The 25,045-nt window shown below is 39.3% G+C and overlaps 1 protein-coding gene and 2 long non-coding RNA genes across 20 annotated transcripts; all 3 read right to left on the reverse strand.

The window, feature by feature from the left end:
* Positions 1-5,089: 5,089 nt before the first annotated feature.
* Positions 5,090-12,737, reverse strand: scaf (inactive serine protease scarface). Of its 2 annotated transcripts, none has more exons than XM_065310747.1 (7): positions 12,169-12,737; positions 11,903-12,108; positions 9,119-11,159; positions 6,603-6,982; positions 6,152-6,546; positions 5,811-6,079; positions 5,090-5,734 (listed from the first exon to the last, which is right to left on the reverse strand). In XM_065310747.1, exons 1-7 carry the CDS (start codon positions 12,536-12,538, stop codon positions 5,412-5,414), a joined length of 3,984 nt encoding a protein of 1,327 aa, XP_065166819.1. In that variant the 5' UTR covers positions 12,539-12,737; the 3' UTR covers positions 5,090-5,411. The 2 variants fall into 2 exon arrangements, with proteins under 2 accessions (XP_065166819.1, XP_065166827.1); XM_065310755.1 differs by having other exon boundaries at positions 11,903-12,015; positions 12,169-12,736.
* Positions 12,738-20,073: 7,336 nt separating this feature from the next.
* On the reverse strand, positions 20,074-20,637 carry LOC135800523 (uncharacterized). Its single transcript, XR_010550175.1, has 2 exons — positions 20,372-20,637; positions 20,074-20,256 (listed from the first exon to the last, which is right to left on the reverse strand). It is a non-coding gene; the product is annotated as an uncharacterized lncRNA (long non-coding RNA).
* A 144-nt stretch (positions 20,638-20,781) lies between these two features.
* LOC135803198 (uncharacterized) lies at positions 20,782-24,807 on the reverse strand. 17 transcript variants are annotated; one of them, XR_010550753.1, is made up of 16 exons: positions 24,373-24,707; positions 24,266-24,317; positions 24,101-24,152; positions 23,936-23,958; positions 23,547-23,598; positions 23,382-23,433; positions 23,216-23,267; positions 23,051-23,102; positions 22,885-22,937; positions 22,556-22,607; positions 22,391-22,442; positions 22,226-22,277; positions 22,061-22,112; positions 21,548-21,953; positions 21,345-21,406; positions 20,782-21,271 (listed from the first exon to the last, which is right to left on the reverse strand). It is a non-coding gene; the product is annotated as an uncharacterized lncRNA (long non-coding RNA). The 17 variants fall into 17 exon arrangements; XR_010550754.1 differs by lacking the exon at positions 21,548-21,953 and adding an exon at positions 22,721-22,771; XR_010550752.1 differs by lacking the exon at positions 21,548-21,953 and adding an exon at positions 22,721-22,771 and having other exon boundaries at positions 22,391-22,464.
* Positions 24,808-25,045: the final 238 nt, after the last annotated feature.

The following is a 25,045-nucleotide window of genomic DNA, read 5'->3' on the forward strand; positions in this document are numbered from 1 at the left end:
CAATATCTTATTCTATATAAATCAAGTGATTGATCTGCGGCAATCAAACCCAAGATTTCCAACCTAACTGCGGGCTTGGCACCTAATCTCAACAAGTCACACATCTTCAGATACCACAGTAAATCCATTCTATTGCTACGGATTGATTTTTCTACCCACCAATGTAAATACTTCAAATTATAGCTGAAAACAAAAAATATTAAAAATAATGTTTGAAGTGTGAAATGTAGTGTAACATCCAAAAATTCACCTAAAATACTTATTTCGTATAAACAGGATACACTGTTTAAAGCAAACACAATTTTTGTATTGGCTGCTAATTTAATTTACTATAATATATTTATAATATCCAACAACATCATCAACGGATGGATGGAAAATTGTAAAATTAGCAAACATAAAATATTATATATGAATTAATATAGAGTCTGTTCCACACATATACCATCAAACAGGATACTGCGACAATAATGATGACAAAAGACGTATCAACAACGAGAATACATTTCAAAAGACAGATTTCAAAATGATTTGCAACTTTTTTTTTGGGGTGGGGGGGTTGTTTACCCTGGAATTTCAGAATCAGAATTTCAAAATTCTGATTACCAAAATGCGTGAGTAGGTGTTTTAATCTTTATATCTTCAACGTTTAGCAATTTTTTTCGGTAATTTATCATCAACAGAGAGAAGCGATCGAAGCATTGAAAGAAAAGCGTGTGTTAATGTAACAGCACTGTTACGCGTGAAACGTAGATGCAACATATAATCCAATTTTTATGGTACTCTTAGAGAAAATTACGCAAACGTCGAGATGCGCCTTCAAGTACAATTACCGACTACAATAGACGGAAGCTAAATGGAAAAAGCAAAAAAGGTGAATAAGATATGAAGCCGCCCTTGGCTCCGGCGCCCTCTAGCGGCGTATGGGCTACGAGCACCGCCGACTAGACCGCGTTAAGGACGCTCAACTAGGGATCCTAGAGTGCTAGGATCCTAGGGAGGTGTCCTCATGACAAGCGGCAGCCCACAATGACATTCGTGCTTCCGATCTCGCCAAGTAACCACACACTACGAGCCAGCTCGTCTCTCAGAACAGCGACACCCTCACCACACTACTAATACTCGAGCCCGTCACCACCGCTGACAGTCAACCTACGCATCAGATATACCACATGATTGCAAATTTAAGAAGGTTTGCTTTTTCAATTACGCAAAGTCAACAACCCCAGATTTGACTACAAGAAAGAAAGAACTTTTAATCGAAAAATATGCAGCCATTCATTGACACTTCATAATTGACATCTTCGAAGTCAGTAAATTTCATAATAAATGTCAGTGATTGGTTGACAATTGAGACGTAAGTTGAGACGTATTGCATTGTGTGACCCTGTTTTAGTCAGTCTTAATGCTTATAATTGCAGCAAGAGGCTGTACACCATGAACATCAACTTCAAAAACAAACAGCCTGTTAAAGTGTACAAAAAAATTCCTTCCAAATTGGCAAACTGCCAGTTTAAGAACAATATGGATAATTAAATTATATGGCAATGTTTCACAAAAATAAACGTGTGATCTCAGGCAGCAAACAATGCGAACATCGAACTGCGGCAGCAACACACAAATAATATCGCCCTACATAACCGATTGGGATCTATGCGAAAGCAATGAAAACGTAAATGTGTTGGGGTTAAACTTAATACAGTATAAGAACTGCATAGGTTCGAAACATCGTCAAACGCTGAAAAATTGTGAATGATTTATTTTGCTAATTCACACTCAATAAACTCTCATTGCTTCAAATTGTCAGACAGTTCAATATCACCAAAAAAAGGGGATCTTTTTTACGATCATATCATCTCAACGACTCAGCGCTAATAAGAGATACGACATCAAAGTTTACAATGGCAACTTCCCAGTGCAGATGAGCATAGTATCACTTATATTTCTTTCTTGCTTGCGTTGTCTAACAGACTCCTTTTGATTCCTGCCTCATAATCGTTAGAGTTGTAGTGCTACAGATACAGAATGAATACACGCCGCAGATGCTTTCAAAAGTTATTATTATGCTCAGTTAATATCCAGTATCAGGGTAATTCACCAATGCTACCAAGAGTGTTAATAAACGAATAAGAATTCTGCATCATATACAAGAACAAACATAAAAACATGCCCCGGCAGTGAACAAAAAATACAAAAAAATTGATAACGCGTTTTGGGATAAAGATTGTTTTGGTTCGAATTATAAGGATAATTGAGGAACATAACATAGTGTGTAAAGTTCGGGTAGGTCGAGAAACGTCACATGGTAAGTGTCATGCGCGTTAGACCCAATCGAAACAAAACCACAACTTTTAATATGAACCTAGTTTAACAATGGGAGGAAAATCTTAAATATCCCAACTTCGTGGACGTGCAGCCTGGTGACGAAATCCATAGAAGTGAAAGGAATCAATAAATACTATAATTGCCAACCGATGTTTTATTAAACAAATTTTGAAGTACTATTGAAGAATTTTCACCCAGAACAAATATATTCGGTTCAACTGCAGTCCATTGTAAGTAATATGAAAATATTGCCAATTAAATCGAGTTGACTACTTTGAGCGGTTACTGGAGCAAACAAAAGTACGCTCAAATAATGCATTCTTATAGAGAAATGCTTTAATATATAATAATTTAAATCTTTCTTTCTCCAGTTGAAGATTATTAGCAAAATATGGACATAACATAAATATCAGTATAATTTCAAAGCTATTGGAAGGGATGTAGCATAAATTTTTCAAGGAAAAACATAATTTTAAAAGAGGATTTTACAATTGCGCTAAGTTCATGCATGTCATACTATTTTACACAAAATAGCTACCATTTCAAAGATTTGCATTTGTATGACCGACAAAACAGAAAATCTTTAATACAGAGACCACATTCACTGTCCCAGTCATTTAAAATCAAATTAAGGTGGACTGATTACAGAACAATGCGAAGAAATGGTATTGTTAAATAAATCCTTTATAATTGTTTAACGCTCTGGATTAATTTTTCCAAAAAGATCTTTAGTACCGACAACATTCGAATTCCATGCAAATGTTGGTGGCAAAACAACGCAGAATAGATTCGAGCGGAGATAATAGGAAGACATATGAAGACACAACCAAGATCAATTAATTTTAGTTGAAGCACCATCAAAGAAGAATCATTGATAACATTTTATGATTCAAGATATTTGCCAGATAATTGTAACCAAAACTATTTGGCTATGGGCGTATAGAAACATTAAAATCATTTCGACAAAGATTTCCGATACCAGGCCAAATAGTGGAATCAAACTAAACTGACAATTAAATTTGTCGAGCGACTTCTTTCGACTCATGTGGAAAAGAAGACGTTCTAGCTGAACCCATAATAAATGAAGATATATTTTAGCAGTGAAGATGAAATACCGTAACAAAATCTCATGATTTTGTTTTAAGATTAGGTGACAGCAGGATTGTTAATTTCGGTATAACTTTACAACTGCCAGATATAACGATTAGAATGTTAGTGGAGACTGTGCCCTCCACGACGATGAGTGATGAACTAACGGGTAGCACCACAAACAACTCAAAACGTAAACTATGAGCATGGCTACCCTGATTATGAAACAAAAGTTTATGTTTGTCTTGCATCAAGGCAAGTCTTTGGTTTTATTAGTAGGTAGTTTGTGTTGACAACGGAAACAATTGACGGCGCAAAATAGTCACCCTCCGACCAATAGAGTGTGATGTTCCAAGGTCATGTGAAAGTAGACATGCAACACTCTCGATCAGTTTGTTGGTTTTGGTCGTTGTATTCGGCCGTCAATACATTAGAGCCAACTCGATTTTATCGAATAAAATCAAAGTATTCGTATTTCTTTGCATTTCTCTTGTTTTTTTTGTTGTTGTTACAGTCTGGCAATATACACACAGTGGCAAGAAGTAGATATAAATCATTAGCTTGCAAATATCATCATTGTGTATGTTTCTTACAATAATCTGGGAGGAAATGTGTGCCTTGATTCAAAAATTATTTCCTTTTATAAATAGCTTTCCTGCCAGTATGAAAAAATGTATACAAGATACATAAATAATGCAGTTTTAGCATTTTTGTTAAATGTTTCTTCTCTAATAATACAAATTTAGTTTAGTTTAAAACGTGTTTTAAACATTTCTGTGCTTCCACGGACTCTTCTCGCAAGAGTTAAGTTGTTGTGTATTCTTATATCTTATTGACTTCCAGGTGTTTTTTTGCTATTCGATCCGCCTTGTCTTCTATGGCGTTGATTTTATTTGTTTTGCAACAGGCAAATAAATTTTTAAGCGCTCAGTGTGATTTTTCTGTTTTTTTGTGCGCTGGTGAATATTTGCTTGCAGGTTTATTCGAAATCCAATCTATTTTTATTCCGTATTTGAAAGAACACAAGGCGTAAAACATGTCGCTTTTTTGTTTGAAAGGTTTGTCTTACATATTCGTATCATGGCAGCACAGTACTTTATTTTCATTGTACTTTGTAGCCCGTATTTTATTTATTATTAATATGTTATTTTTATAATTGCTATAAATTATCTTCAAGGGAATTTGGGGCACTATTTCCTCGTTTAGAACCCAAAATAATTGATTTCTTATCCACTTTTGCTGGTAAATCAGTCTTCTACATTGTATCCTTTTGGTGTTTTCAAGTAATTGATTATCTCATCCACAATAATAATAAATCGAAGCGGGCTTAGCGAGTTTCTCTGGCAAAATTCTAGAGAATCTTTAAAACAATGAAAATAAACTAAATCCAATCGTTCAACATTATTACAACTTGTGCTGGCCACATCATTGTAGTTAGCATTTTAGTTTAGTTATCATCGAAAGAGCGTGGAAATAGATTGCCAGTAAAAAAATTGCGTAAGCAGCACGTGGCTAAACGTTGTTAAGCAGTCGTAGTTAAAGTGCCGCTTTGTTCACATGATACTTAATATACTATTAAAGGTTTAAATCTCTTTCAAGTACACACCCAATTATCGTGTTTACATTGTTTTCATATTTCAAATGTCTCCAACTCGGTACATTAAACAAATCAACATTTTTGGTATACATTTTTTATTAAAAAATAATTGACAACAAAGTGTCGGGCTGGCGTTGCGCAAGCGCATCACCGACGCGCGTTAATAATACAAGAATTTTAATAACATTTGTTTAAACAATTTACAAGGTGTGCGCTTTGCGCTCTGATAATAATTGTTACGTAGATAATGCTAGATAAAGCTCAGCAAGACACTGGACTGATGAGAAGTCGTCGATCATACGTGTGAGCGAAAGTTGATATGGCAGTTGTGCGCGCTGCTCGTTTTGTTGGGGCGTAGACTAAAATTATGTACATGCTAAGACTGGGCGCACGGTCGCCTTTAATAGCGACGTCCCTTAGGCGTCAGCGCAGCCTCGATCCATTCGAGGTCCGGTTGCACATAAGCGCCCAACTGGCGCTCGTCCTTGCAGCCGGTATCCCAACTGAAGACACCATGTAGTGTATAGTGTTCGCCATCATCGGTGCACGCCAGAGCCGAACCATGGTCGACTTTACATTGATCGGCCTTGGAGGCGGCGCAATAAGTTTCCGCACCCAAGCGGTTGACTAAATCAGGGAAGTTGGTCTGCATACTAGCGCTGCATTCGTTTTGATTAACGAGGTCTACGTCGATTGTGCGCATAATTGCGTCCTTCAGGTGAACTAAAAAACAGTAACAATGTATTTAAGTGATAATAGGTTATGTTTTCATTAGATTAAATAGTAGATAATAGCTTACTCTGAAGAACTTTTTTGCCCCAACCAGTAACGATACACCGCCCGGTGGGTTGCTGACCAGGTGCGGGCAAGCAAATACTTCCAATATTTTTCGTAAAACGCAGTTTTTCTTCCAGTTGCAAGATAGCAACGTCGTGTTGAAGGCTCTCCCGATTGTAGAGCGGGTGCACGACAATTCGGCGTACCTTGACAATCTGGAAAGGCAGTGGTTCCTCATCAATTCCAAGTTTCCATTCGCCGCCTTTGATGAGCACGTCGCTGGCTTCCAAGCTATAGTAAACCATTAATATATAAATTGCTTGTAAATACTAATAAATAATAATAATAAATTAACACACTTACCCTTCAACGCAGTGTGCTGATGTGATGACGGCATTTTTCCTAATAATGGCACCTCCGCAAAGCAAACTGCGGTTGGAGTCACGAAGAATCATCGCTTGCCATGGTATTTCAGCAAAGTTTGCATCGAGAGCTCCAGGTCCGCGTGGCTGCGCGTCAAAATGTCTCGTTCCACATTGTGGTTGCTGAGGTTGAAAAACCTGTGCCTGTTCTTGTACAGCGTTTGAGCGAGTCAAGCGATTGTTTCGCACATCAGCTGTGTATTGGCCTAGACTAGGATCTTCGCGATATTGCCCATTATCAATTCCATTGACAAGATTCGCAGAGGGCCATGGGTCCTTGTAGTCAGCGTCGCGGCAGCACTTGCCAACAATTCCAGCTTCTTGATCAGCGCAATCCTGTTGGATAATTTAATTAGCACTTATAAAATAATAAAATGGTTTGCGCTTATTACCGTTAAAGGTACACGAGAGAATTCCTGTTCCTTGGTGAATACTACCGGCACAGGCGAGACAAATCCTTCAGCTGTGCAGTAAATCTCTTGAACACACTTGAGTGCGGCGGCACATCCGGGCAGCACTGGATCAGAAGAAGGTGGACGTGGACGGATAATAGTAGGGTTATTGTTGTCACCAGAGGGTACATTGTCTGCCTTTTCCGTAGTTGTTGAGGTTCGCACGTAGATGTTGTTTACGGATGTGTCCGCACCATCGATGGTCGGGAGACTGAAGGTAGGCGTTGGTTTGGGGTAAACGTAACCCGGAGCGGTTGTGGGACGCACCGGCGGCGTGGTGGGGCGTGGAACACAGACACCGTTTTGGAGATAGGTATTACCTGTACAAATAATTGGTTTAGGTCTGGAAGTGGTTGTGGTAGTGGTAGTCGGGCGAGTGTGGTACTGGTTGTTGACGGTGCCTGACGACGATGGTACGAAAGGTGCTTGTGTGGAACGCGGCTGACATTGGCCACGGACAAGTTGCGTGCCCGGGCGACATGTGACAGGAGCTGGTGGTGCTCTAGTCGTTGGGACAGTAAATGGTGGGTCTGGTTGTGGGTATGTGTAGCCTGTTGTGCCGGTTTGAGGGGGGGAAGTGGCGCGAGGTACACAACGTCCATTTTGGTAGTAAGTGTTGCCTGTGCAAGTAATTTGAGGAGGTGCTGTGGGACGTTGTACACACACGCCATTTTGAAGAATAGTATTGCCAGTACAAACTGGTTTTGGGGGTGGCGTTGTTTTAGGCACACAACGACCGTTCACTAGATAAGTGTTGCCAGTGCAAGTGATTTGTGGTGGTTGAGTGGGCCGCTCGATACACTGGCCATTAACTAGGTAAGAGTTGCCTACGCACGTAGGCGGAGTTGGTCGTACTGTTGGGGGAGTTGGTCTGAGAACGCATCTGCCATTCTGAAGGATTTGATTGCTGCTACAAGTGACTGGGGGAGGAAGAGTTGGTTTGGGGACACATCTTCCATTTTGAAGTTGCTCATTGAAATTGCAACTAGGAGTTGGTGCGGGAGTTGGCTTGGGAACACATCGGCCATTAATCAACTGTTCATTGAAATTGCATCTTGGTGGTTGAGTAGGTCTAGGAACACATCTACCGTTTTGTAGAAGCTCATTGCTTGAGCAGGTTATTTGAGGTGGTGGAGTAGGTTTGGGAATGCATCTTCCATTCACCAATTGTTCGTTGAAATTGCAACGTGGTGGTGGAGGTGGAGGTGTAGGTTTAGGCACACATCTGCCGTTCTGCAGGATTTGATTACTACTACATGTGATTTGGGGTGGTGGGGTAGGTTTGGGAACACAACGACCGTTCACAAGTTGTTCGTTAAAATTGCATCTAGGGGCTGGCGGTGGTGTTGGCTTTGGTATACATCTTCCGTTTTGGAAGATCTCGTTAATTGAGCAAGATATCTGAGGTGGCGCGGTGGGTCTGGCCACGCATCTTCCGTTTTGAAGAATTTGATTGCCTGTACATGTGATTGGAGGTGGTGGAGTAGGTTTAGGTACACAGCGGCCGTTAATGAGTTGTTCGTTGAAGTTACATTTAGGAGGCGGGGGAGGTGGTGGTGTAGGCCGGGAAACACATCTACCGTTTTGAAGAATTTGATTACCGGAGCAAGTAATTGGGGGTGGCGGCGTTGGTTTTGGTACACAACGTCCGTTAACCAACTGCTCATTAAAGTTACACGATGGAGGTGGTGGGGCAGGCGTTGACTTAGGAACACAACGACCGTTTATGAGTTGTTCATTAAAGTTACACCTTGGTGGTGGGGGAGGAGGTGGTGTCGGGCGGGGAACACATCTGCCATTTTGAAGAATTTGATTACCAGAACATGTGATTGGAGGAGGTGGGGTTTGTTTTGGTATGCAACGGCCATTAACTAACTCTTCATTAAAATTACACCGTGGTGGTGGCGGTGGTGGTGTGGGTCTTGAAACACACCTACCATTTTCAAGAATTTGGTTACCCGAACAAGTGATCGAAGGAGGAGGTGTTGGTTTGGGCACACAACGACCATTGACTAACTGCTCGTTGTAGTTACAACGTGGGGTAGGTGGTGGTGTAGGGCGTGGAACACATCTGCCATTTTGCAGAATTTCGGTATTAGAACAAGAGAGGGGTGGTGGTGTGGGTTTAGGCACACATCGTCCGTTTTGGAAAATTTCGTTAATAGTGCAAGTGATTTGTGGTGGTGATGGTGTGGGTTTAGGGACGCAACGTCCGTTTTGCAGTATTTGGTTAGCTGAACAAGTGATTGGTGGTGGTGGTGGTGTAGCGCGTGGCACGCAGCGGCCGTTTTGCAAGACGGTGTTAGCGGTGCAAATGATCTGTGGCGGTGGTGCGGTCGGCTTTGGTACGCAGCGACCGTTTTGTAAGTACGTGTTGCCAGTGCAAATGGGTGCTGGTGGTGGTGTTGGTGGTGTTACCCGCGGAACACAGCGTCCGTTCTGAAGTTGAGTGTTACCTGTACAGATGAGCGGCGGGGCTGTCGTTGGACGCTGCACACACCTTCCTCCCTGCAGTATCTGATCATATCCACACGTCACAGGTGGTAAATAGGCGCTAGGCGTAGTGGGTGGAGGTGGTGTGGCACGCGGCACGCAACGGCCGTTCTGTAGAAACTCGTTAGGTCGGCATGAGACGCACTGTCCGTTCTGAAGGAACTGGCTACCAGTGCAAGGGTTGCGTGTTTCTTCAGTTGGCGTAATACAGCGGCCATTCTGATACACAGTGTTACCAACGCATTGGCACACGCCGCCGACAAGCTGTTGACCTCCTTGGCAACGCGGAGTAGGTGGTGGTGGGGTAGGTTTCGGCACACATCTACCGTTGACCAATTGTTCGTTGTAACTACAACTTGGGGGTGGTGGTGGTGGTGGTGGTTTAGGTACACATCTTCCATTCACCAATTGCTCATTGTATCCACAACTTGGTGGGGGTGGTGGTGGTGGGCGTGGTGTTGGTTTAGGAATGCATCTACCATTCACCAGCTCTTCGTTATAATTACACCTTGGTGGTGGCGGCGGAGGTGGAGCCGTAGGCCGAGTAAAGCACTGTCCATTTTGCTCATACTGATTTGGCCCACAACTGGTAGCAGGAGGAAGATAAGTAGGTTTACTAGTAGTAGGCGGTGGTGGTGTCGCACGTGGCACGCAACGTCCATTAATAAGTTGTTCATTGTAAGCACAGCTTGGCTGTGGTGGCGGTGTTGGTTTTGGTACACAGCGTCCATTAATTAATTGCTCATTGTAGCCACAGCTTGGGGGTGGTGGTGGAGGAGTCGGTCGGGGTACACAACGTCCATTTATAAGCTGTTCGTTGTACGCACAACTTGGTGGTGGTGGGGGAGGTGTAGGTCTTGGTACACAACGTCCATTAACAAGTTGCTCATTGAATCCACAACTTGGGGGCGGTGGTGGTGTTGGTTTCGGTACACAACGTCCATTAATTAATTGCTCATTGTAGCCACAGCTTGGGGGTGGTGGTGGAGGAGTCGGTCGGGGTACACAACGTCCATTTACAAGCTGTTCGTTGTACGCACAACTTGGTGGCGGTGGGGGAGGTGTAGGTCTTGGTACACAACGTCCATTAATTAATTGCTCATTGTATGCACAACTTGGTGGCGGTGGTGGGGGTGTTGCTTTGGGCACACAACGTCCATTAATAAGTTGCTCGTTGTATGCACAACTTGGGGGTGGCGGAGGAGGTGATACACAGCGTCCGTTTTGCAAGATGGTGTTTCCAGCACATTGACATCTACCCCCAATGAGTTGTTGACCTGGAGGGCAAGTAATTGGTGGTGGTGGTTGTGTAGGCCGTGAAACACAACGTCCATTTTGGAAGAACTCATTTGGACCGCAGGTTGGTGACGGAGGCAAGTATGTAGGTTGTGTAACAGGTGGCGGAGGAGTTGGTTTTGGAACGCACCTTCCATTGACCAGTTGTTCGTTGAAGTTACACCTTGGTGGTGGTGGTGGTGTTGGCCTAGCCACACATTGTCCATTTGCCAGGTATTCATTAGGAAGACATCTTGGTGGTGGGGGAGGGGTTGGTCTTGGTACACACCGTCCATTAATTAATTGTTCACCGTATGCACAAGTTATTGGAGGTGGTGGTGTGGGCCTTGGGACACATCTTCCTCCAGCGAGGTATTCATTAGGTCGGCAACTGGGTGGTTCAATCACTGGTGGTTGCGTAACTGGAGGCTTGGTGGCATCCACAGGTGGAAGGTATGCAGGTCCTCTAATGGTGGATGCAAATCTGACGTCATCACCAAAGTGGGTATTGCTGTAGTCAATTGTACTTCCGACAAAAGGCGCGTCTCTCGTAGGCTTCGAAGTACTGCTACCGCTACTGCCCCCGAGTCGGTTGAGGTCGGCGCCTGTCTCGCCCAAATTTGTAACGTCTAGTACTGGCGCTTTGTGCACAGAGGACTTGCCACCGGTGACGAATTCGTGATCCTTGTACCTGCAACACACCTCGGTCTTGGCGTTGCACAAGGACACCTGAAAACACCAGCGTAACTTCAGAACAAACCCAGTGAAAGCATACAACAATGTCAAGGACGCTGGACGCCATTACTTTATACTCGTTGCGCAAACACACAACAGGAGAAGTTACGCAAGCGCATATGTAGTATACTAATCTTGAATAGTGTGTACCTAATGATGATCTCACTCGCAAGCGAACAATAAACTAATAAATATTTATTAATCATATACGCGCGTGCATCTCATGCAACTCAAGTCGCATTGACACTATGCAAATTAATCAAACATGTTGGTGTCACTTAAAGATAGTAAAACAATTAAAAACTAATAGTGCGTCTGCTGTTTAAATCAGCTGAAACAAAGAACAACATTGTCCCTTCTGAACTGCGTTGGCAAAGATGGCGGACAACTTTCAAAAATTAATATTTCACGCAAGAGACGATTTTATTAGAAGCGCTGCTGGCCGCATCGAGTGAAAGTAGTTTTGGACCGGCTGTGATGTTTTTTGGCAGGCCGGATCGGATTTGAAGGATCTTAAATTTAAAAAAGTCGCACTCGCGCTCAGCGGTTGCGCAACGACGCTCTCGAATTTATTTATAGACGCGCCCGCCACGCACATCGTAAATTACCGAAAGTATAGACGCAAGCCCACAAGGACGTTCGTGCCGGCCGAGGATGAGGCGAGTGCGAAGACGCAAAAAGGTCGAGGTTCACGTAAGCTCACGTGACCTTCGGGTCAAATGTCGCCGACTACTCACCTGACTGCGCACCTGGATCAGCCCAAAACCGTCGTTGTTGATGACGCCGTCGCGGCACTCAGAGCGCCTCACGCAAATGTAGCCATCACCGCGGCACTCAGTTTTGTCGGCCCCTGAAGACACATGCGTATTAGTGCTTTGGAGAACGCGCGTCGGCTGCACCCCAAGAAAGCCGCCGCCGTCGTCATGTATCAGGTCGCCGTTGCCTATTGCAATCAGCGCAGATAATTTGACTCAAATAATAACTGTATTCACGGATTACTTACCAGCATGCAAGCCACCAGATATACCACCGTTAAAGAAGGGATTATTGGAGAGGTCCAGTTTCTGTGGTCCATGTGACGATGGTACGTCGGAGACGTGCACTTGTCCGTTGAGGAACGGATTGGCAGCAAGCGAGTGTGACTTGGCGGAGGCGGCACCGTGATGGTAGTCCGCTGTGGCACGACCTAATGGACTGTCTCGATCCATCCACCAAAATGGTTCGTTGGGCTGTTCAACAGCTGCAAGCGTGTTAATGGCTCGCGCTGCTTCATTAAAACCGCCTCCGTGTTGAGTTTGTGCCAGGTGCGACACGTCGCCGGCACAGAGGCCGAGCGCCGCCGCCGCTATAATCCCGATTAGGACGAGCGGCATTTTCACACCCCTCTAAACAAAAACAAACAAGAAACAAACCAACATTTAACACTTGTAATTCAATTCACATTATTTTAAATTTGTTAGGTTATCAATTCGTATGTTGTAACCATATGGCCAGAGATGGTAATTATGGCGAGCGGACAATGTGTAATTTGCGTGCGCGCGGTCTTCACGGCCCCGACGCCAGAGACCTTTAGATCGAAAGATCGAAATAAATTTTCCGCCCAAGGAAACCGCATGCCACTCGGCATCGCTTTTCGTGCGCGCGTGCATACGTAATTCGCGCCGACGACTGGTTTTATTAATTGTTTAATTAATATGCGGTAATCGCAGTGGAATTTGCGGCGTCCGATACCACGCGTTGCGTTTGCTTGAAAAACGAACCAAAATGCCACAATGTCTGTTTACCTCCAACTCACTTAAGTTTATTTGTTCACTCGCATCTTTATTTGTTATTATTTATTTCTACTCTATGCTCAGTCAATTTCTTTATGTGGTTTGACCTTTAAAAGACATCGCTAAATCCTCATGGCGATTTAAACAAGTATCATGCAAATCTATAGAGAACACTTGTTAGGTTTCATTTTACCAAACTATAATTTACAAACAAAACATAAATTTTATTGAGAACGTTTTTAAAACTTAAAAAATCAAATGTTCTGTTTTCTCAGAAATATCTGCTTGTCCTTAAAATATCTTAATGCTATAATATTTTTATTGAAATTCATAGAATAAATTGTGATCAATGTTTTCTGTATAAATCTACAAAAATGTTGAATGCAATTTTGTTTGTGTCTTCTTCTGGCGTTGAATTAATTTCTCAAACTTGAGACTATTAACCATCTACTTTTATCGTGCGATTATACAAATTATTGAACAAATATTCGAAATGTCACAATTTACCTTATTATATATGAAATTCGTATCAAATGCATCGATTAACAAATGTAAATATAAATTTAAATATAACTGCTAGGTGGCGTACTCATTAACCACAAAAGAATAATTTAACTTGAACTATTGAATAGAATTTCCTTTAAAAATCCTTTGCATGCAACTTTTAAGATTTGTATTTTTAATAGCTATGCACGAACTAATTTCAACAACATCTTCTTTCTTTGAGAGTGATTTGGTTGCATAAAATTAGGTTTTCACATTGTTTCATTTTACATCGTTGTTGGTCGTTACAGATGAGTCTTTGTAAAAGACTCATACTTGTTGGTATAATGTCAGTTTATTCCGATATTGCATAAGGAAAGTTTTTTCGTAATTCATATACATGTATTAATAAGTGTATTCTTTAATATTTTTCCTTAGTATTATACAAATTAGTTTATCACGACATATATTTTGAATCAGTTAGACATAAATCCATTATTTATTTTAATACAATTATAAAGAACAAACAAGAAAAATATTACTTTAATTCCTTTGAGATTTATTAGAATTAATTCACCAAACCCACTTAGTACCGCAGAATAATTTTTCAACCCTCTTTCGTGAAATATTTGTGTTTTATCGGGTTTGCACGCGACCAGTGCGCAAAATTCAGACATGCGGAAAGAAATTCCTCCGTCGGTGTATATTTTACGTTGGCAGGAATTCGATTTGCAACCGCGAAAATTTGCATATAAGAGCAATTATTCAACCATTTTTCGCAGCCATTTGTTTTTTCGAGATGCGGGAATTAATTTCTCCGTCGGTGGTGGTTTAATTGTTGCAGGAATTCGTCCTGCAACCCGCGAAAATGTGCATATAAGAGTAATTTCAACCCTTTTTGTGAAATGTTTGTGTTCTTTTCGGGTTTCATGATCTAGCGGCGTAGTAATTTCATCGTGGTTTCAGAAAGCGAATTAAATTTCCCGGTTGCGTGGTATTTAATTGTTGCAGGAATTTAAATCGCAATAGGCAAAAATTTGCATATAAGAAATAATTTTTCAACCTTATTATGTGATATTTTTGAGTTTTTTCTGCTAGTCCCGCAATCTAGGCGGCGTAGTAATTTCAGCGTGGCGTTCAGAGATGCGAATTAAATTTTCCGTTGAGTGATATTTAATTGTTGCAGGAATTCGACCTACAAATGCTTTGAAAATTTGTATATAAGAGCAATTTTTTCAACCCTTTTTGTGAAATGTGTTTTTCGGGTTTGCACGCGATCTAGGCGGCGTAGCAACCTTCGCGGGCGCTCCAGATACGCGGAATTAAATTCCTCCGTCGGGTGGTATTTGATTGTTGCAGGAATTGATTTTGCAACCCGCGAAAATTTGCATATAAGAGTAATTATTCAACAATTTTCGAAATATTTGTTTTCGTTTGCAACGCGATCTAAGCGACGTAACTTCACCGGCGTCTAGACATGCGGGAATTAAATTCTGTCGGGTGGTATTTAATTGTAGAATTAATTCGACTAAACTCACTTAAAATTTGCATATAAGAGTAATTATCCAACAATTTTCGAAATTTTGGTTTTTTTCGGTTTGCACGCGATCTAAGCGACGTAGCAACTTCACCGTGGCGTCTAGGACATGCGGAATAAATTCTCTGTCGGGTGGTATTTAATTGTAGAATTAATTCGACTTGCAACCTACGAAAATTAGCATATAAGAATAATTTTTCAACCTCTTTCGTGAAATATTTGTTTTTTTCGGGTTTGTAAGCGATCTAGGCGACGTAGTAACTTCACCGTAGCCCAGATATGCGAATTAATTTCTCCGTCGGTGGTGCATTTAATTGTTGCATAATTCGAATTTACAACCCGCAAAAATGCATATAAGGGCTGTCCATTAATCACGTGATCTTTTTCATTTTTGACCCTCCCCTTTTGGTGATGTCGAGGTTTAAGATTACCCCAACCCCACACCCATCATCACGTGTATTTTAATCCCAACAAAGAATAATAAAATTGCGCTAAGCAATTAATTACCATTTTTACAAAGAATAATAGAGAATTTTGGGCCATGGCATGCAAATGCAGATGTTGAAGAATTTAGAAGGCACAGTGATGGTGAGAAGGAAGCTTGCACTACGGACATAAAATTAAAGTAAATGCTAAAGTAGTAGAATTTGAAGTAAAAGAGCAATAAAAGTACTTAAGTAAAGATGTTGGGAAATAACTGGCGGGCTACTATTGGCGACCGCATGACAAGTCGGGTAGTCGGTTTGCGAGGTTTCCGTTCCTTGTCCCGGTAACGGCAAGTTATGGGCTTCACTACACGCCGCTTTCTCTCTTTAGAAATCGTGCGTTTGATTTGAAAATAAATACACGTGATATCTACTCCACTCCCTCCCCTGGTGATTTTTCGTGATTTTTACCAAACCCCTCCCCCTCTTCCATGCCCTCACGTGATTAATGGACATCCCTAAGAGTAATTTTAACCCCTTTTTGTGAAAATGTTTGTGTCTTTTCGGGTTTGTACGCGATCTAGGGGGCGTGAAAGTAAATCTCCAGCGGAGCGTTTAGATATGCGGAATTAAATTCTCCGTCGGTTGGTCATTAATTTTGCAGGATATCGACCAGTTACTCAAGTGAAAATTTGCATATAAGAGTTATTTCTTCAACTCTTTTCGTGAAATATTTGTGATTTATCGGGTTTGCACGCGATCTATGCGGCGTAGTAATTTCACCGTAGCGTCTAGAGATGCGGAATTAAATTTTCCGTCTGATGGTATTTAATTATTATAGGAATTTGACCTGCAACCCCCGAAAATTGGCATATAAGAGTAATTTTTCAACCCTTTTCTTGTGAATTATTTGTTTTTTTCGGATTTGCACGCGATCTATGCGGCGTAGTAATTTCACCGTAGCTACTAGAGATGCGGAATTAAATTGTCCGTCGGGTGGTATTTAATGGTTGTAGGAATTTGACCTACAACCCCCGAAAATTTGCATATAAGAGTAATTTTTCAACTTTTTTTCGTGAACTATTTTGTTTTTTCGGGTTTACACGCGATCTATGCGAGGTAGCAACTTCACCGTAGCGTCTAGATATGCGGAATTAAATTCTCTGTCGGGTGGTATTTAATTGTAGAATTAATTCGACTTGCAACCCGCGAAAATTTGCATGTAAGAATAATTTTTCAACCCTCTTTTCGTAAAATGTTCGTGTTTTTTTTGGGTTTGCACGCGATCTAGGCGGCGTAGCAACTTCACCGTGGCGTCTAGAGATGCGGAATTAAATTTTCCGTCGGGTGGTATTTAATTGTTGCAGGAATTCGATTTGCAACCCGCGAAAATTTGCATATAAGAGTAATTATTCAACCATTTTTCGTGAAATATTTGTTTTTGGGTTTGCACGCGATCTATGCGGCGTAGTAACTTCAACGTAGCGTCTAGATATGCGGAATTAATTTCTCCGTCGGGTGGTATTTAATTGTTGCAGGAATTCTACCTGCAACCCGCGAAAATGTGCATATAAGAGTAATTTTTCAACCCTTTTTTGTGAAATGTTTGTGTTTTTTCGGGTTTGCATGCAATCTAGGCGGCGTAGTAACTTCAGCGTGGCGTCTAGAGATGCGGAATTAAATTTTCCGTCGAGTGGTATTTAATTGTTGCCGGAATTCGACCTACAACCAGCGAAAATTTGCATATAAGAGTAATTTTTCAACCCTATTTTCGTGAAATATTTGTGTTTTATCGGGTTTGCATGCGATCTAGGCGGCGTAGCAACTCCCGCGGGGCGTCTAGATATGCGGAATTAAATTCTCCGTTGGGTGGTATTTAATTGTTGCAGGAATTCGACCTGCAACCGGCAAAAATTTGCATATAAGGGTAATTTTTCAACTATTTTTTGTGAAATGTTTGTGTTTTTGCGGGTTTGCACGCGATCTAGGCGGCGTAGGAATTTCAGCGTGGCATCTAGAGATGCGGAATTAAATTTTCCGTCGAGTGGTATTTAACTGTTGCCGGAATTCGACCTACAACCAGCGAAAATTTGCTTATAAGAGTAATTTTTCAACCCTTTTTTGTGAAATGTTTGTGTTTTTTCGAGTTTGCACGCGATCTAGGCGGCGTAGGAATTTCAGCGTGGCATCTAGAGATGCGGAATTAAATTTTCCGTCGAGTGGTATTTAATTGTTGCCGGAATTCGACCTACAACCAGCGAAAATTTGCATATAAGAGTAATTTTTTAACCCTTTTTTGTTAAATGTTTGTGTTTTTTCGGGTTTGCACGAGATCTAGGCGGCGGACTAACTTCATCGTGGCATCTAAAGATGCGTAATTAAATTCTCCGTCGGATGGTATTTAATTGTTGCAGGAATTCGACCTGAAACCCGCGAAAATGTGCATATAAAAGTAATTTTTTAACCCTTTTTTGTGAAATGTTTGTGTTTTTTCGGGTTTGCACGCGATCTAGGCGGCGTAGTAACTTCAGCGGGGCGTCTAGAGATGCGGAATTAAATTTTCCGTCGAGTGGTATTTAATTGTTGCCGGAATTCGACCTACAACCAGCGAAAATTTGCATATAAGAGTAATTTTTCACCCCTTTTTGTTAAATGTTTGTGTTTTTTCGGGTTTGCACGAGATCTAGGCGGCGGACTAACTTCATCGTGGCATCTAAAGATGCGTTATTAAATTCTCCGTCGGGAGGTATTTAATTGTTGCAGGAATTCGACCTGCAACCGGCAAAAATTTGCATATAAGGGTAATTTTTCAACTATTTTTTGTGAAATGTTTGTGTCTTTTCGGGTTTGCACGCGATCTAGGCGGCGTAGTAACTTCAGCATGGCGTCTAGAGATGCGGAATTAAATTTTCCGTCTTGTGTTAGTATTGCTTTAAAAGATGTCATATAAAATTAAAATTATTTGTAAATGTATTATTTATTATGTTTCTCTCCCCGCACCTATCACTTTTAGATATCCAGGAAGAAACATCACCCTGTATATAAATTTTCTTTAATGCCCAGTGAAAAATGAGCTATCTATATTGTTTTGGGTGATTTTCTTTTTTAATTGAAGATTTTCTTTTGATACACCCTGTATATAATTTTCCACTTATGTCACGCGAAAACAGGGCCTAATTTGCTATTTTCCAGTGTTATCTTTTGTAATTTCGCAGCAGTTAGCATAGCGCGGCTATGCAGGTCATAAACATGTTTTAAAATGACATCATTGTTCTCTAATATTGAACTTGCAAGTTCTGAAGTTGTATTGTATTTAATTTGTTAATAAAGAAATGTAAAAGGCAATGGTAATATCTTATGTGGTTTGTGCACCTCCCCTTTCTATCATTTCAGGTATAGGTCAGAACAGGAGAGTATTTCTTAGTTAGTGTTGTCGTCGGTTCTGAAAGAGACGACCCTTGGAAATATATCTACAAGTCCTTATAAGGAGTTCTCCCACTCGGGGGATGATCCCCACTATAAAAATTGTTAAGGTAGCCTGTATGATTTGTGTACTCCATCTTTCATTTCAGGTACAGGTAAGAACTTGTAAGAATATTTTGAAGTGTCCCCTCCCTTGAGGCGACTTAAAAATTAGAAATTCTTTTACAAGTTCTTAAAAGGATGTCCTTATAAGGAGTTCCCTCTCTCTGGGGATGATCCCCCACCATAGGCATTGTTGATATGCCTGATAATTCCGGGGATGAAGCGCAGAGACATCGTAGCTGTAGGATGGGCCGGGAGCAATGGTCGGATCGAAGCAGTGGGTGATCGACCGTAGACTGTCTTATAACGACACGTGCCAAAAAATTTAAAAATTCTGTCACCCCTATTCTCATTTCTTCCTGTACTCTCTTCTCTTCTTGTTTCTTCTCCTCCTATTCTCTCTCTTCTACTTATTCTTACTGTTGCTTCGTCGTATCTGCTTTTCAAGTTATTTCTAACATATGAATCTTGAATTTTTGTGGTATGCAACCCACATTTCGTAAATTTCTTATTATTTAATAAAATTGCCGTCTACAACTGAGACTCGATCCACGAACTTCCAGCATGCTAGCATATGCACATGCCACCTGAGCCACAACGCTCACTTATCAAACTCTATTCGTTTCAGGTATAAATGAGCCGCTTATTTTGAAAGTGGCCTAACTCCATTTATCTTCAAATCGAGATATTGAAAGTTTTGCGTTTCAATGAATTTAAAAATATACGTATAAGATACAAAGGAGTCATACTGCTTAAGCGTATCTTAGGATGTTAAATTTACTGTTCCTGTTAAAGTAGTGGCAATTATTAAGTAAATAACGTGAGTTTCCTTATCAAGAATGGAGTTGGGCCACTTTCAAAATTAACAGCCAGATTCATTATAAAATTTGAAGATGCCCAAGTCCATTCAACATAATTTAAGATGTTTCAAATTGAAGAAAAAAACGTCTTCGTTTCACAGGCAGCTTCGTGAAGTAATACATTTTGTTTGTTAAAATCTGCCAAACCCCAAAACTTCTCAAAAATATTCTTTCTTTCTTCTTCATTATAATTTTTTGTGCACGCATTCCGACAACCACAATCTTTGGTTCGAAATTTTTTTCATGAACAATACTTCCGGTTTAACTGCAATATCTTTTTCCTGAATTCCGTTTTATCTTTCGCACTTTTTGGATATATGGTGCATCAATCTTTTCTCCATTGTTATTTGAATCTTCATCCTCTGACGAGGAATATTATTTTATAACTCTTTTTCTTATTCGCTTTTTTTAAATTATTAATTACTATTTCTTTTTCACTATCTGAACTGAGCGGTCTTCTTCGGTTCTTCCTCATGCTTGCAATAATTTCTATAATTTAATATTAAATTTTAAGTTTTATATTAATTAAACGTACAGGTTAATTAACTAACGCAATTGTCCCAAAAATGAGGTGGACTTGTAAATACTAATTAATTGAAATTACCTTCATCGCAGCTTTCCGACATTATCAATAGTAAATACCTTGATGTAACTATAAATGGAGTTAGGCCACTTTCAAACCACACGGGTCAGTTATTCAATTAATTCGGAAAACCTATGTGTAAAAAATGTACCGTATTTTCTCTGAATATAAGCAATCTGAAGTGCGTCACTGATAAATAACATGAAGTTGTACATGTAACCATGGTAACCGGCAAAAAATTGAAAAACGGAGTTAGGTCACTTTCAAAATAAGCGGCTCAAATGTTGTTCTATATCTCACCTTTTTAAAAACATCAACATTTATACATCGCTTATACGCATTTCAAACACAGGTAATCAAATATAATATAATCTTTAAATCTAATTCTGAAAACGACAATAGGAACACAGAGAGATAACTGCTTCAAAATATACTATTAAATTATATTTTATTCAAACTCATTTAATCAAGACAGTACATACACAAATTTAAGTACATGTGTTCAACGTTACTTACAAAAGTGACTTAAGTTACAAGTTACACTTACTTGAATGTTTAATCTTCACAAACTGGTACGGTTTAGATTTCCACACAGGAAACAATCGAAGTATATTTCCACGTTTGAATTATTTAATAAATGTACAAAAATATATAAATCCAGTAAGAATTCTTCGTGTCGACGAGAGATATCCGATGGCCGACGGCAAAAACGTGCGAACAATGTAAAACTGCACAATTCTGGCTTCCACGCGCGATAATTCATTAACTGCACGCCGCACTAGTCCGTTAATTCTAAATGTTATCTGTGCTAATTGATTCAAATTCAACTACCGACTTAAAATCACAAGAAACGCGCAAACTAGTTACGAAGATCGACTTGTGATCCAAACACGTGTGTTCCGAACAACATCGCACGATCGACTAAACAAGGAAAAGATATAGCAGGCTACGTGAACGGAGCAGATAAAAGAATGATAAGAATTTCAATACTCACAATTGAATGCGGGCACGATTGCACGATCTCGTACACCAAGATCACGTTCAACTCCTTGACGTCTAAAAACAAACACAAATCAGATGCGCTGTGATTTGTGACTTCAATTCATTTTTAATTCGCTAATTTAACTAAAACTTTATAGCACCCAAATATAAAGATAACAAAAATAAGATTTAATATGGTAATAATATATTTTTTACTATGTAAATTTTCTCATCACAATAGTCTTCAACAAATGTTGCATCCACATTGTAATATCCGACTGATGAAACTCACAAGAAGACACTAAATTTGCGCATTTATGAAAATTTTAAACACAATTCATCGTAACTCATTTGTCATTAACTGCAGTCGATTGCCAATTGAATATTGCACTTTAAAAACACGAGATATAATACTACGGAGATGCGCTAAGACTGCACAACTAACCTGCCGGGGCCAAGGACAGATGACAATATTGAGTGCGCAAGCAAAGTAAAGTATGCAGCGCATGCGTACATGTTGGATTCTACCGGTAAGTGCGTATATAGAAGAAATTAAATAGTTACAATCTGATATAAGAATGGTTATCCTACGATGTCGAGTTCGGGTTCAAAACATCTAAAACTAGCAAGAATTTGTTCTTCGAACCACAAAAATGCAATTTTTGTTACTAATTAATGAGCTAATGAACAAAGTTATTTATGAAAAAGATAAAGAAAATTTATACTTACAATCTAACAAAAGAATGGTTCTCCTACGATGTCAGGTTCGGGTTCAAAATACCTAAAACGAGCAAAAATTAGTTCTTCAAAACACAAAAATGCAATTTTTATTGCTAATTGATAAGCTAATCACCAAAGTTATTTACGAAAATGATAAAGAAATTTAATACTTACAATCTGATACAGGATAGCTTCTCCTACGATGTCGGATTCAGTTTCAAAAAACCTAAAACAAACATAAATTAGTCCTTTGAAACACAAAAATGCAATTTTTGTAGCTAATTAATAATCTAATCACCAAAGTTATTTATGAAAATGATAAAGCAATTAAATACTAACAATCTGATACAAGAATGGTTCTCCTACGATGTCGGGTTTAGGTTCAAAATACCTAAAACAAGCATAAATTTGTGCTTCAAAACACAAAAATGCAATTTTTATTGCTAATTGATAAATTAATCACTAAAATAATTTATGAAAATAATAAAGAAATTTAATACTTACAATCTGATGTGAGAATAGTTTTCCTACGATGTCGGGTTCAGGTGCAAAACACCTAAAACAAGCAATAATTTGTTCTTCGAAACACAAAAATGCAATTTTTGTTGCTAATTAATAATCTAATCACCAAAGTTATTTATCAACGTGATTAAGAAATTTATTTCTTACAATCTAATGTGAGAATATTTCTCCTACAGAGTCGGCTTCAGGTGAAAACCCCTAAATCAAACAAAAATTTGGGCTTCAAAACACAAAAATGCAATTTTTGTTGCTAATTTGTAACTTAATCACTAAAATTATTTATGACAGTGATAAAGAAATTTTATACTTACGATCTGATACAAGAAAGCTTCTCCTACGAGGTCGGATTCAGTTTTAAAAAAACCTAAAACAAACACATATTAGTCCTTTGAAATACAAAAATGCAATTTCTGTTGCTAATTATTAAGCTAATTACAAAAGTTAATTATGAAAATGATAAAGAAATTCAATACCTACAATCTGATATAAGAATCGTTTCTCTACAACGTCGGGTTCAGGTTCAAAACACCTAAAACAAGCAAAAATTAGTCCTTCGAAACACAAAAATGCAATTTTTGTTACCAATTAATATGCTAATCACTGAAGCTATTTATGAAAATAATAAAGAAACTTAATACTTACAATCTGATACAAAAATGGTTCTCCTACGATGTCGACTTCAGGTTCAAAACACCTAAAACAATCAAAAATTAGTCCTTCGAAACATAAAAATGCAAATTTTTGTTGCTAATTATTTAGCTAATTACTATAGTTATTTATGAAAATGATAATGAAATTTAATACTTACAATCTGATATAAGAATCGTTCTCCTATGATGTGGGGTTCAGGTTCAAAACACCTAAAACAAGCGAAAATTAGTCCTTCGAAACACTAAAATGCAAGTTTTGTTATTAATTAATAAGCTAATCACCAATGTTATTTATGAAAATGATAAAGAAATTTAATACTTGCAATCTGATTCAAGAATGGTTCTCCTATGACGTCGGGTTCAGGTTCAAAACACCTAAAATCAGCAAAAATTAGTCATTCGAAACACAAAAATGCAATTTTTGTTGCTAATTAATAAGCTAATCACCAATGTTATTTACGAAAATGATAAAGAAATTTAATACTTACAATCTGATACAAAAATGATTCTCCTAGGACATCGTCGGTTCAAAACACCTAAAACAAACAAAAATTAGTTCTTTCAGGTTCAAAACACCTAAAAGTTCACGTGCAAAACACCTAAAACAAGCGAAAATTAGTCCTTCGAAATACCAAAATGCAATTTTTGTTGTTAATTAATAAGCTAATCACCAATGTTATTTATGAAAATGATAAAGAAATTTGTTACTTACAATCTGATACATGAATGATTCTCCTAGGACATCGGGTTCGGGTTCAAAAGACCAAAAACAAGCAAAAATTAGATCTTCGAAACACAAAAATGCAATTTTTGTTGCTAATTAATAAGCTAATCACCAATGTTATTTATGAAAATGATAAAGAAATTTGTTACTTACAATCTGATACATGAATGATTCTCCTAGGACATCGGCTTCAGGTTCAAAACACCTAAAACAAACAAAAATTAGTTCTTCGAAGCACAAAAATGCAATTTTTGTTGTTAATTAATAAGCTAATCACCAATATTATTTATGAAAATGATAAAGAAATTTAATACTTACAATCTGATGAAAGAATAGTTTTCCTTCGATGTCGAGTTCACGTGCAAAACACCTAAAACAAGCAAAAATTAGGCCTTTGAAACACCATAAAGTATTGTCAATAATACAATTTTTGTTGCAACGCGAGCAAGCAAATTACAAACTCAAAATAAAATGATAACAACCGCGAGAAACACGCCCGAGTCAACCAACGACCTGCTCATAGCTGCGCTGAGTGGCGCTGAGCATACCGCGCAGCGCAGTCAGCAACGCGGCATGATAATACGCGATAATACTGCGCGCACGCTCCAAGAAAACGGGCACTATTTGCAACAAATAATGTTTCATGCAGAATAATCAACTCAGGACTCATGGAATGAAAGAATGCGCCAAAATCACTTGGATAATATATTCAAGATGCGTATAATCCAGCGGTAGCAAATGACTCGCGATATTGCAATACTATTACCGAATTAGAAAAGAAACTTTGTGAACTGCGACTGTGATCACCCAATGAGAAACGAACTTTAAAACCGGCGAACGTCGAACGTACGAACAACGCACAAAATAAGACTGATTCGAAATAAATTGCGGACGAAAATAAACTTGTAAAAAAACGCGTGTAGCGCTATCTATTGACAAGCAAAATAATGAGGCAGCAGAAAGTTGCATAAAGACTTAAACCACTAGCGCCATCTAGTGGCAAGGGACCAATATACTCAATTTTTGTAGAAAACTGTAAGACCGTACAGCCTTTCTCCCGAACCAGTTATTTTTCTGTTGTGTAGGCTACATGATTGG

The sequence above is a fragment of the Atheta coriaria genome, unplaced genomic scaffold, assembly GCF_025399875.1.
Source record: "Atheta coriaria isolate IRGN ID8LTWV9N9 unplaced genomic scaffold, Caltech_Dcor_3.1 hic_scaffold_2_pilon, whole genome shotgun sequence".
Lineage (NCBI taxonomy): Eukaryota > Metazoa > Arthropoda > Insecta > Coleoptera > Staphylinidae > Dalotia > Dalotia coriaria.